Source organism: Penicillium robsamsonii (genome assembly GCF_028829455.1).
Source record: "Penicillium robsamsonii strain IBT 29466 chromosome Unknown utg000003l_segment0_segment0, whole genome shotgun sequence".
NCBI classification, from domain to species: domain Eukaryota; kingdom Fungi; phylum Ascomycota; class Eurotiomycetes; order Eurotiales; family Aspergillaceae; genus Penicillium; species Penicillium robsamsonii.
Genome location: NW_026643221.1, coordinates 4423038 through 4435147, shown reverse-complemented (window position 1 = coordinate 4435147; position 12110 = coordinate 4423038). Strand labels below are relative to the sequence as shown.

The following is a 12110-nucleotide window of genomic DNA, read 5'->3' as shown; positions in this document are numbered from 1 at the left end:
GATATGAGAGAAGCTTCCCTTCTTTCCTAAGCTATTTATATTGAGCTGATCATCTTGCTCCCCCCCCCTCTTTTTCATTCACAATTCTGGTATCTCATCAGCCTTTCCCTTCTCCTCTCTTCATAACACACTCACCTTCAATCATGACAGCCTCCATCCCTAAGACCATGCATGCTCTGCAGTACTCAGAGCCCAAAAAGCACAAGCTCGTTGAAGTCCCTGTGCCTGAGCTCCGTGAGAATGATGTCCTGGTATGAAGCCGTCCATCAATTTGCAAGGAAGCGGACTGACCAAGCCCTTATTTGATCAGATCAAGGTCAAGGCTTGTGGTGTTTGTGGCACTGACCTCCACATCCACGAGGGTGAATTCATTGCCAAGGTATGTCTTTCCACCATATCAAACACCCATGAATTGATGTGCTGACCAGTCCATGGTTCCCTCTGATCCCTGGCCACGAGACTGTCGGCGTAGTCGCCGCCATTGGACCCAAGGTTAAAGACTTTGAGATCGGCGAGCGAGTTGTCGCAGATAACTCCGAGCTGTGCGGAACATGCTTCTACTGCCGCCGTGGCGACGAGCTGTTCTGTGAGCACTTTGAGGCCCACGGTGTGACGATGAATGGCGGTTTCGCTGAGTACTGCGCCTACCCCGGTAAGTAGAGCATATCAAACGCATACCGGGGTCTCAATTTTGATTTTGGATTTCTTTTAGCTGGCAGAGTCTTCAAGATCAAGAACCTTTCCGACGTTGACGCAACTCTCCTGGAGCCCGCCTCCTGCGCCGCCCACGGTCTGGACAAAATCGCCCCGAAGATGGGTTCGTCCGTGCTGATCTTCGGTGCCGGTCCTACTGGTCTGGTGTTGGCTCAGATGCTGCGCCAAAACGGTGGTTGCAATGTCATTGTTGCTGCTCCTGGAGGTTTGAAGATGGATTTGGCTCAGAAGCTTGGTGCTGGCGATAAGTACATTGAGCTGTCACGCGAGAATCCTCAGGCTCAATTCGATGCTCTCAAGGCCGAGAACCCGTATGGATTCGATATTGTTGTTGAGGCTACTGGTAGCCAGAAGATTCTTGAAGACTCGATTAACTATGTTCGTCGTGGTGGTAAGCTGGTTGTGTACGGCGTGTACTCGAGTGAGGTTCGGGTCTCGTGGTCGCCGGCTAAGATCTGTAAGTTTTCTTGTCGCTTTCTCTTGACTTCTTTGCTCATTTTTTTCCAGTCGGCGATGAAATCACTATCCTCGGCAGTTTCTCTGAGACCTACAAGTTCCCTGCTGCTGTTGACTACCTTGATTCTGGTAAGGTAAAGGTTGATGGCATTGTGAACAAGGTATACAAGATTGAGCAGTGGGAGGAGTGTCTTGAGGCGATGCGCAACAAGACCGCGATCAAGGCTGCCATCGTCTTCGATTAGGTCTAGACTGTGAATTGCAACATACAGTTTCATAGAGGTTGATAGAATTGACTCTCTGAATTACGAGGCACCTTGACTTTATACTTGAAAATGAGGACCTTGTAGGCCAACAAGGTACTTTTGAGATTGATAATCCCTCAAATATGACCTGCGACAGTACAGTGAGAGGGATTTATGTTAACAAATTGTACTATAAACGTTCAAATAAGGAAAGTCAAGAACGGGTGTCCACACCCCGTCAGCCAAGCCTGGCCTCGCCTCTCCCCACCGCAAACTCTCCAAGATCTAACAACCATCACACCAATCCCCAAACTACAATGGTCAAACCCCTAACATTCAAAGGCGACAAGCCGAAGAAGCGCAAGACCCGCACAACAGACAATGAAGCTCCGACCCCCAAAACGCGCAAAACCGAACCCGAACCCGAAGACAACTCAGAAGACCAAAGCTGGGTCTCCGCCGACTTAGCAAGCGACATCGCCGGCCCAGTAATCATAGTCCTACCCTCCGACGACCCAACCTGCGTCGCCAGCGACGCAAACGGCCAAGTATTCGCCAGCAAGCTCGAGAACCTCGTCGAGGGAGACCCGTCCACGGCGGAGCCACACGATGTGCGACAGGTCTGGGTTGCGTCGCGGGTGGCGGGGACGGAGTCATTTAGCTTCAAGGGACATCATGGGAAGTGAGTGAATACTGTCTTTTATCGCAACATACCCTCCCTCCCAGTTCCAATCTCCAATTTTTCTCTGTTCCATGCTAACATCCACCTCTCCAACAGATACCTCTCCTCAGACACACACGGCCTTTTCTCAGCAACCGCCTCAGCAGTCGGCCACTACGAATCCTTCCTAGCAATCCCCTCCCCAGAAGTCTCAGGAACATTCTCTCTCCAAACGCACGGCGGCGACGGCGAGTCATTCCTCTCAATAAAAGAAAACGCCAAAGCATCTTCCGGCGTTGAGATCCGCGGCGACGCGAATACGATCTCCTTTGAGACGACTGTGCGCGTGCGCATGCAGGCGAGGTTTAAGCCGAAGTTGCGCGCGTCGAAGGAGAGTAAGGCGTATGAGAAGATTAGTAAAAAGGAGCTTGAGGGGATTGTTGGACGGGGGTTAAATGACGATGAGGTCAAGAGGTTAAGGAAGGGGAGGAGGGAGGGGAATTTCCATGAGATCATGTTGGATGTCAAGGTTAGTGGGAAACATGATAAGTGGGCTTGAGAGGGCTGGTGAGTTTTTATTCTTTTCTGGGTTTGGGGGAGGTGCTGATTGTGGTAGTGTTTCTATACTGAAACAAGTCGGTTGGGTCTGTTCGCTACGAGATTATTTAGCTGTGCCAGCCAGGCTTGGATGGACGTGATGGCACCGTCGTGGCTCACGCTGAGGCTTTCCATGTTCTCGCTCATTGTCTGTCTAGCCTGTCTGGATTTAGGGTGGGAATACATCGCGTGAGCTTAGTCCAGGGTTCATTCGGCAAAGATTGAGAGAAGCCTCAACATGCCAGCCCTCATGATGATTATTCCAGACCCGGCGAGGGAGATGCGTAGGCGATGCATGGCATCTCTGCAAATCTTCGAGAGCTAAGGCTACCATGAAGAGAGAATAGGAAGGAAGTTTAACAAACCATGATATTGGCCTAAATGGATGATCTACCTGGCAGGCTAATTCTAAAACAAAGGGTTTGCATCTCATTTTGATCAACATACAGCGAAGAAAGCCAAGTACTAGACATAATGAATGACACAAATTTCCCCTCCGGGACTGTATGAAACCCATTTTATATCCTCTGATAACCGTTGCCTTTAGACTCTCCCAATCTGTGCACAACTTGTAAATAATAAGAAATAATTAAACGAAATACAAAAAGCAAGCACGAGAATCTCAACTCAAGCATTCAACTTTAACTTCAATTAACACAAATAACGCATACATCCATGTGTAGATAGAGATAGTCTGGTTATGGAAGACATAATTCGTCACGCAGAAACAGATCTATGGCGAGAAGGGGCGGTAATGACAGAATGGGGGGGGGGTGTCCAGTAGAGCAGCAAGCCCTGGGTATGAATTCTAACAACAGTAGTACAGGAGAACAAGACCACAACACCTCGAGTAAAAGCGAGGAACGGGGACACAAAAGAGTAGGACGTATCAGAGCTGGAGGGTGAACGTAGCAAAAAGAATTGATGACAACCGCGTCCACATTCTTTGAGGAAAAACAGAAAAAGATAAATGAAATAAACAAAGTAGCGACATTTGGGAAAAGAGAAAATAACAAAGGTGGGCAAGTCTAGGTTCATAAGGAGTCTCTTTCACCGCAAGGATAAGCACCGGAGCATGGGACGGGAAGCAAATGAGCAGGAGGTGACGATTGTACAGAGATAGGCGAGGAGGGGCGGAGACATGAAGAAAATCCAGGATGGGGAAAACTTTAGGAGTTGAGCGATAGGCCCTGGAATCGATTGATCCATTCGCCCTGCGCTGGGTGCATGCGTGAAGATCCATTGGAGCTGCCGAGGTTGCCAGGGTATTCGAATGAATCTGCAGGACCAAAGTTGGATGGCACCTGTGGAGCAAATATATCCGAATGAGGCCCATCTGCGTGATGGGGTGGCTGAGACAACGGCTGGTATGACTCTCCGTAGGATGGGCGAAGCATGCCTACGGGGTTTGGCATCTCTCGGCCTGAGTCGACAGAATCGCGCGCTCCGCCATAGGATCTGCTTTCAAGTTGGTGGCGACGATCTGCTTCCTGGCCATAAAGGGGGTTGGGCATAGTGCCGGGGCCTGACAGGCCAGCCGTAGGGGGTGTGACAAACGAGGCGGGATTGATAGCGGACATCCAGATGCGAGTCTTGTAGATCTTGAACAAATCAGTCACCAGCGAGTTGAAGTTGATGTACGAATCAGCAAAGTAGTAAAAGGTCAGCTTTTTCCAATCCCTGTATAACAATTAGTTGAATCATCACAAATGGTAATCGGAATCAAGTAGACCTACATTTGGAACTCGGCATCGAGGATCTCCATATTAAGCCGGTGCTCAACCACTTTCTGCTGGCAGACCCGCTTGGCTTTGGCTTCATTTCCCTCCTTATCGTGCAAAGTTAAGACCTCATGTGGCTGCGCCAACCGCTTGATAAGCTTGGGTTTGAGGTCTGTGGTGGGTTCCTGGGCACTGTGAGGACCATGGGGACCCATGCCACCTGTGGCACTTCGAGTGTTCAAGCCCGTGTTGGGGTTGGTGAGGTTGGACGCTTCAGGCTGGCCGTGTCTAGAGAAGATCATGAGGGTCTTGTAATGCTCTTCCGCGTAATGCTGCTTCAACTCCCGTGCCTGTTGGAGTGATATGTTCGCGTGAATGACGGTGCCCAGATCCGTTCCCCGATCAGCCTCCACAATGACTAGATCACCATCTTTCACTTGGAGACCGGTATCTTCTTGGATGTAGAAAACGTCTGCGCGGCTGCATTTGAATGCGACAATGTACAAAAGCTGATTTTGATGAGCGTGCGACGATGCGGATGGTTGCCGACCATATGCACCCGACATCGCATATTGGCTGAGAGATGGTGGGATACCCGAGGAGCCATCTCCACGCAAGGTCTGTTCACGGGAGTAGTAGGGTTCTAAAGAAGATATTAGCGTTGAGCAATAGCAAACCCACGTAGCAAGCAAATAGACTCACGGTTGGAATAGTCACTAAGGTTACCATATCCGTCATCACGGTCTCCCATGGTTGCACGAGGAGTGGCGGTCGAATGCGAGTCCGCAGGACCGATTGAGCCATGGCGCATCGGAATCTCGGCGAAAGAGTGTCGGCGACTTTGAGGCATGTCAGACATGCCACCGAAGCCGAGAGACGTCTGCCAATGAGCCTTGCGGACATTATCTAGAGCACGATTCTCCAACGGGGAGGCAAAGGACGTAAACTGCTGTTCTGGGTGCGACAGATGCTCAGAGAAACGGCGTCGAGAATTGCCACGCATATTGTTGTATCCCGTGATATCACGCAATTCTCCCGGATCTTCTTCAACCAAATCTCCATCGGGAACACCGCCTCGAATGCGATGCAGTGGATGACCACCTCCACCGATTGATGCAGCTGATCCGGCCCGCTCACGGTATCTGTTATCCATTTGGCCTGCCGCAGCTGCTTGCCGTAAGAGTGCGTTCTCACGCGCCAGCTGCTCGATCTGCCGTGCCTGACTCGCTGAGTAGCTCATATCGTTTTCCGAGCCGTTGAGACTCTCGTCGCCATCATCATCCTCGCGGACTCGACCGAGCATTGCAGTATCGTGTCCTAATTCACCGAGCATACTAGGACGTGATGCTCGAGGCTGAACAGCAGACATTTGGCCTGGACCCCGGGAGCGACTTCCTGGGTATTGCGCACCGGCAGCAGGAGCCGCACCGGCCTTGCTAGCAGCGAGGCTGAGGAATTCAGGATCCATCTGACCAACAGAATATGACTGAGAGCGGTAGGTTTTAAGAGTTGGTTGTAACGGGATGGAGAATGGAATGGCAGATTCACCAGAGATAGTACGGGTTATTGGGCTCAGCATTTCCTCTGGCACGTTGCTCGCCGGAGGTGGGTTGGTCATGGTCGGAGAGGGTATCATTTCTGCCAAGCGAGAAGGCGGTTCCTTGCGTGATTCAGTGTTCCAGATGCCTGTGCCTGTGCCCCAGGGAAATGTGCTTCCTCCGGTTTGATTCCAATTGAAAGATCCGGCAAGACCTGGGCTCGTAGTTGTCGCCCATGGTGCCTGATCACTAGCGGGGCTTGTAGGGTTCGATGGTGCAGAAGAAAGGTGGCCTCCAGGCAGCGAATGTTTACGCTGAGCGGAAAGTGGCACTTCATTCAACCACGAAGTGCGACGGACGGGTGGCCTGGTGGTAGGGGGGATGGTGTTTTGAGTCTGCGGTCCATGGTCTCCATCATCATCAGAGGAAGCCAATGCATCCGAGTCCGGGGTGGAACGGCGCACGCCTGGGTGAGTTTTCTCGAGGATGGCAGACGCTGTCGCCGCAGCGGGTGAGGTAGAAGACTGAGCCATCGGGATCGATTTGTTAGATGGCGTTGTCATCGTCTGTTATGGTAAGAGACACACTGTTGTAACGTTAGTATATGATTCCCAGTTTAATATGTGTGCCAAACACGATAATTCCCTGCCGACTGTGTCACCATGAGCGCCACTCGACACCCAGTGAAGCAACACAATCAGAGCGGGGTTGTCGCAAGGAATAGTCTGAAGTCACGGAGGGATCAGAGGTGATTTACTGACCTGTACGGTCTTTGTTAATAGCAAAGCTGTCTTGTATAGATGTCTCTTGGTTCAAGAAGAAAGATGAACACATGCGATAAAGCACCCGTCTTTGTTCCACCCGCTCGATGAGGTTGGGGTAAAAGGCCAATCTTTGCTTCTGGGAGGGACGGTGGATGACCGGGTATATGCGCTATGTTCAACGACTAAATTGGAAGTCAGCGATTGTTCGCATATTGTAGCCAAGTCGTAAAACAGAAGGAAAAGACGCAAATGAAGTAAAATATCAAGCATGGGTGTGGCATAACTTGAAAGCCGCCAGATAAAAGCGGAGCGCAGATATGCATATCCTCGGCCCCTCTTGCAAGAGAGGGTCCAGAAGTGGGGATCGTAAAAAGCACCCCAACCAAGTGATAGCTATACGCAACCGAAAAGGACATGATATGATGTGAACGAGATACAATTGCAAGGTTAGGGAAGAGTGAGAGATGCCCCCACAGAGAAGAGAAATATGAAAGTAACATGCAGGCAGAGAGCACCACGGAGAGGCACATTGTCGGACATGTCGGAAATCAATGCGACCGAGAACAAGAACTCGTACGTACCTCAAGTTGGCGTCAAATGCGACCCAAGCGAATCCTTTTTAGCGTAGCTGGGTGCAGATCACCAGGCACCTCGAAAGCAAAATAGTATCCACGAAGAAAAACGAGTCGAAAATCAAAAGCAGTCGCGTGATCGCAATTGTGCCTGGAGAATCATCCATGTATCAGCCCAGTCGCGTTCAGGACACGGGCAACTCGGGGGAAAAATGATGCGCGACTCACCACTCTAATCGTTTCTCTCAAAATGTCTATTTGCAAACAGGTGCGCACGGTAATCGTGGGTCTCGTCAAGGGTATTGCGGAGTCCTTCTTGTGCCTGAATTGACGGGTTGATTTCGAGGTGAACGGAGGGCGAAAGAGGTCGTTTAGACAGAGCTAGGGAGCAGTAGAGATGTGTTTTTTTAGGAGGGAATAAGGCGCGTGTCGACAGAGATGCCCGCTGGATCTGAATCTGGGTGTTCGGTCTATCAGGGAATGGAATGCGCTCGGAGGGTCACAAAGCTATCACAAGAGATGACGAGCCGTGAGGGGGGGGGGGGGGGGGGTAGGCTGATCCCCTTAAGGATGACGCATCTTGCGATCGAAGAGTGTGTAGATGAAAGTGGGAGAAGAAGGGAGGGGGAGAAATGTAAAAAGATGAGGGGGAACGCAAAGAGCCTGGGGTAACTTCTTACGGATCTGGCAACGTTGCCCCGGAGGACACGGACCAGCTATGGGTTGATCTTGTTAGTTGTTTTAGTCGTTTTTTTAGTGGATTTTAGTGGGGTTTTTTTCAGAAGACATGGAAATTATGGAATTCTGATGAATACACATATGCAAAGAAAATTACGGAGCTCTCCATAGCAAAGTGGCGTAGACCCCATCCAGAGCAGGCGGGTCCCTGGGACAAATAAGCCGATCTGGGGTAGTTGGTAACTCGTGCACATATATAAAATGTATTAGTATGTATTTCGTAGACCCTCGCACGGCCCTCGGGTCGCACACTAGGGCCAGACTGTTCTTCTAATCTTACCCCGGATTGATATGCATTCTCTGACACTTTAGCAGCCCCTCCAATATGAGAGCTGCTTTCCCCTCTTCTTTCCCTTTTGCGGGGATAACTTCATCCACATCTCTAGCCAAGACCTAGAAGTCCCTCACGTGTCAATAACCTCGGACTATGCGTCTAGACCGTTAAACAGCTTTGTGCCACAGTGTAGTACAATAATGACATTGTCAACGTGACTTTGCCTCTCAACCCCTCAATGATCTCACACACTTGTGCAATATAGGGAAAAAACACAAAAAAAAAAGGATTGTCTGTCAATGGGGAGTGCAGGATCGATTCTCTTGCTCTCATTTCTGGCGAATCATATTGTGCCCCGGTCCTCCGACCGGGTCTATTCCCTGGCAGATGTTGCAGCATCCCTTGGATACTTGCTCAATTATGTTTGCTAATATAGGCGTTATGTGGTGTATTTGGACTATGGCCTGTGTCCTTTTCTTTTTCTTTTTTTTTTTTTCCTTTTCCAGTGATATACCCTAGCTAAGTTCATAGTGGATAGATATCGCGGGAGATTTGCACGTTTCCAGAGTTATAGCACTTCTTTACGCATTGCTTCTTGAACCCCAAAGCTAAGACATGCCAAGCTAGGATGAGACTACTCCGTATTCTTTGGACTTTGGAATGATCATATGCATCTTGTATTATATACCGGATAATTGTATGTCATCTCCTTGTAAGGTGGGGGGGGGAAGAGGAGCTTGACCCACACCCGTGAACCATATTACCTACATGCTAATTCGTTGCGGCTCAAAGCACCGGTGTACACGCAACGCACCGCAGCTCCCAAATTAAACCTCATCCACCTGGGCAGGCGTGAAGGTTGTCGTTATGCTAGATGCTGCCTCTGCAAGTATTTACACAAGCCTGTATGAGCCGATGGCGATTCTCTAGACAGACCTGCAGTCTTGTTTCAAATCAATTCCATGCCCGAAAGACATATCAATGTTCACAGATGACATACGCCGAGATACGTCTCTTTCCAACGAATTTCCTACCGCGAATAGAAGACCCGGCATATCTCAGTATAGGCTGATTGAAGACGTCGAAGACCTCGACATATGCAACCTAGGAGGATATCATCCTCTACAAGTCGGGGATGAGTTGGACAATGCCCGCTATGGAGTGATTGACAAGCTTGGGTATGGAGGATACTCGACTATATGGCTAGCGCGTGGTATACAAATAGCCCGATATGTGGCAGTGAAGGTGATCACTGCTGCTAATGACTACACGCGGGAGGCTAGTGTGATCTCCTCTCTTGGGAACGCGCCATCTACACCTGGAAAAGAGGTTATCCCACCCCTGATCGACCAATTTTGGATTTACGGTCCTAATGGTAAGCACAGGTGTATCATTACTCCACCTGCACGGATGAGCCTTTTGATGTCAAAGATGCTTCGGGCTTTTCCGACCCAAGGTTGCACAGTCGATTATCGCTCAGTTCGCCCGGGTGTTTATTCCTGATTGGTTTGGTATCAGTAGCGATGGTGTTGATTTTGGCGAGGAGAGGATCATCCTTAGCGACTCAAATTCTCCTCAAAAGACCCTTCCTCTCCAGCCACCTGAAGCCCGATTCTCAGACGAGCCGCTCTCCTTCGCGTCGGATATCTGGACACTTGCTTGTACCATCTGGGAGACTGCTGGCCAGCGCTCATTGTTCGGAACGTTCTTCCCAGCTGCCGATCGCGTTACCGCAGAGCAAGTCGAGGTTCTTGGCATCTTATCCCCAGAGTGGTTGGAAAAATGGAGTACAAGACTGGATTGGTTCAATGAAGACGGCGAATTGAATGAGCTAGAATGTCTGTGCATAGGGCCTTAGGCGAGATGTTTGATACTCTATACAAGAGGCACGATATGAGGCGTATGGCGGAAAAGGAAAGGAGGGCGTTTGAGGTAATGCTTCGGCTGATGCTGATCTATCGGCCAAATGAAAGAGCAACAGCTCAACAGGTGTTGCACTCGGAATGGATCAATGAGAGGGGCCAACCAGCTTTGGGATAGAGCCGGAGTAATTCCACGAAAGAGTTATGAGAAGAGAGCGTTTATTCCGGAAGGATTACTACAAGGTACTATGCAATGGCACATCAAATCCATCTATAGTCCGTGCTGTCCTGCTTAGAGTAAGCATTTGGGTCCTAGTGTACCAGTAGTTTATATCTCTGTATAGTATTCACATGTTGTATTACAGAGCTATCGGGAATATTGATATTCCAGGTGTTCATTCTGAGGTCTACTAAGGGTCGGGGTCTTGGCATTATGGGCTCAGAAGCAACCTTGGCACGCGAGGTGGTGACAATAATTTCTGGAAGTTGTAGGTAATGAAAACCAACTCCAATTCATTTTCCCTTTTAAAAACTAATGTACAAGGTATATGCCCCCGAATAACCTATTTTACGGCGCACTGTCCACAGGCGCAGTAGCTGTAGCTGCAGCACCCTTCTGCTGGCGCAGCTTCTCCTCAAACTTTGCGAACTCATGCATGGAAACGATTTCCTCCTCATCCATAACCTGCTCAACACCCTTGACCTCCTCAATCTAAAAAGCAAAGTTAGCAAAAGCCCTTATATCAAAACCAAGGGAACGGGAGCGTGGGGAGGGACATACATAGTGCATAAGCATAGATTCAATACCATTCTTCAGCGTAACAGTGCTGGAATCGCAGGTACGACAAGCACCACGCAGCTTCAGCATAACAATGCCATCCTCAAAGCCCTTCAACTCGATATCACCACCGTCTTCTTGGATAGCAGGGCGGATGCGAGTCTCGAGCAATTCCTTGATCATGCTGACAACCTCGTCATCATCCTCGTTAAAAGAGAGCGAGTCCTCGCTACTCTCCTGCTGACCGTCGGTGGCACCCTCGATCGTCGTGACGATCGTCTCGCCAGATGTCACAGCTTGCGTGATGATGCTGAAGATTTCCGGCTTGATGTGCGCCCAGTTCGCGTCGCTGCCTTTTGTCACTGTGATGAAGTCTGTGCCGTAGAAGACGGATGTGACGCCTTCGACATCGAACAGTTTTGCCGCGAGCGGGGATGGGTGTGGCGGCGCGAGGGTGGATCGTGGTGACATATACTCGAGGAATGTGCTGGGGAAGTCTTCCGGGAGGACGCGGTGGTTAGGGATGAACTTCAAGGCCTAGATTATAGGAGATGATATGTCAGATCGGTTTCTTTTGTCAAGGTGATATAATTGAGCTCTGGGAACTTACATCGGGGTTGGGGGTGTTCTCGGTCTGGATGAAAATGGTGCGCTTGCTTGTCGGTGAGAGACCGTTAACTCCGCCCTGTGATGCGGGTTGCTGGTGTGGTCGCACCGTTGGTCGGCGACGGGTCTCTGATGCTGTGAGGGTCGGGAGTCGGGCTGCGCTGGACACATATCTGTAACGTGCGAATGCCGGTCTGATTGTTCGGGCGGAGCACTCGACGGGAGTGGCCAGACGGGTGTTTAGCAGAGCGCGGCGGAACATTGTTGTTGATGGAGTGCTCAAAGACATTATGTTATCGAGTTAACTGTACAAGATAGTTGTTAACAGGTGAATTGTAGAAAAAAAAACACTTGAGGATCTGTTCGGCCGCTCTGACGCAATTTGACTGCACGTGATCTGAGATCATCGCCGGATGACAAATGAGGACCGTTTTTTGGCCAATGAGAAGAGATGTTTTGCACAATTACAACTATGGATGTGCCGACTGTCGGAGGTTGAGAAACGAGTAGTTCATGGTTAATTGTCACCTGAAATCATCTATATCGAAGCAAGATTTTGTTTCATTTTGCATTCGGATAGAGTA

At 49.8% G+C, this 12110-nt stretch overlaps 5 protein-coding genes across 5 annotated transcripts; 3 read left to right on the top strand and 2 right to left on the bottom strand.

Annotated features, from left to right (window-relative positions):
• Positions 1 to 143: 143 nt before the first annotated feature.
• On the top strand, positions 144 to 1415 carry N7447_006417 (zinc-dependent alcohol dehydrogenase family protein; the record flags this gene model as incomplete). The annotated part of the gene is made up of 5 exons (XM_057230679.1): positions 144 to 251; positions 311 to 379; positions 460 to 652; positions 713 to 1171; positions 1222 to 1415. The coding sequence occupies 5 exons, from the start codon at positions 144 to 146 to the stop codon at positions 1413 to 1415; spliced, it is 1023 nt and encodes a 340-aa protein (XP_057085769.1).
• Positions 1416 to 1732: 317 nt separating this feature from the next.
• N7447_006416 (uncharacterized protein) lies at positions 1733 to 2635 on the top strand (the record flags this gene model as incomplete). Its single annotated transcript, XM_057230678.1, has 2 exons — positions 1733 to 2097; positions 2194 to 2635. The coding sequence occupies 2 exons, from the start codon at positions 1733 to 1735 to the stop codon at positions 2633 to 2635; spliced, it is 807 nt and encodes a 268-aa protein (XP_057085768.1).
• Positions 2636 to 3842: 1207 nt separating this feature from the next.
• N7447_006415 (PSP1 family protein) lies at positions 3843 to 6495 on the bottom strand (the record flags this gene model as incomplete). The annotated part of the gene is made up of 3 exons (XM_057230677.1): positions 3843 to 4353; positions 4410 to 5037; positions 5097 to 6495. The coding sequence occupies 3 exons, from the start codon at positions 6493 to 6495 to the stop codon at positions 3843 to 3845; spliced, it is 2538 nt and encodes an 845-aa protein (XP_057085767.1).
• A 2766-nt stretch (positions 6496 to 9261) lies between these two features.
• Positions 9262 to 10138, top strand: N7447_006414 (uncharacterized protein; the record flags this gene model as incomplete). The annotated part of the gene is made up of 2 exons (XM_057230676.1): positions 9262 to 9665; positions 9712 to 10138. 2 exons carry the CDS (start codon positions 9262 to 9264, stop codon positions 10136 to 10138), a joined length of 831 nt encoding a protein of 276 aa, XP_057085766.1.
• A 572-nt stretch (positions 10139 to 10710) lies between these two features.
• N7447_006413 (NifU family protein) lies at positions 10711 to 11815 on the bottom strand (the record flags this gene model as incomplete). The annotated part of the gene is made up of 3 exons (XM_057230675.1): positions 10711 to 10854; positions 10924 to 11457; positions 11531 to 11815. 3 exons carry the CDS (start codon positions 11813 to 11815, stop codon positions 10711 to 10713), a joined length of 963 nt encoding a protein of 320 aa, XP_057085765.1.
• Between the last annotated feature and the right edge of the window lie 295 nt (positions 11816 to 12110).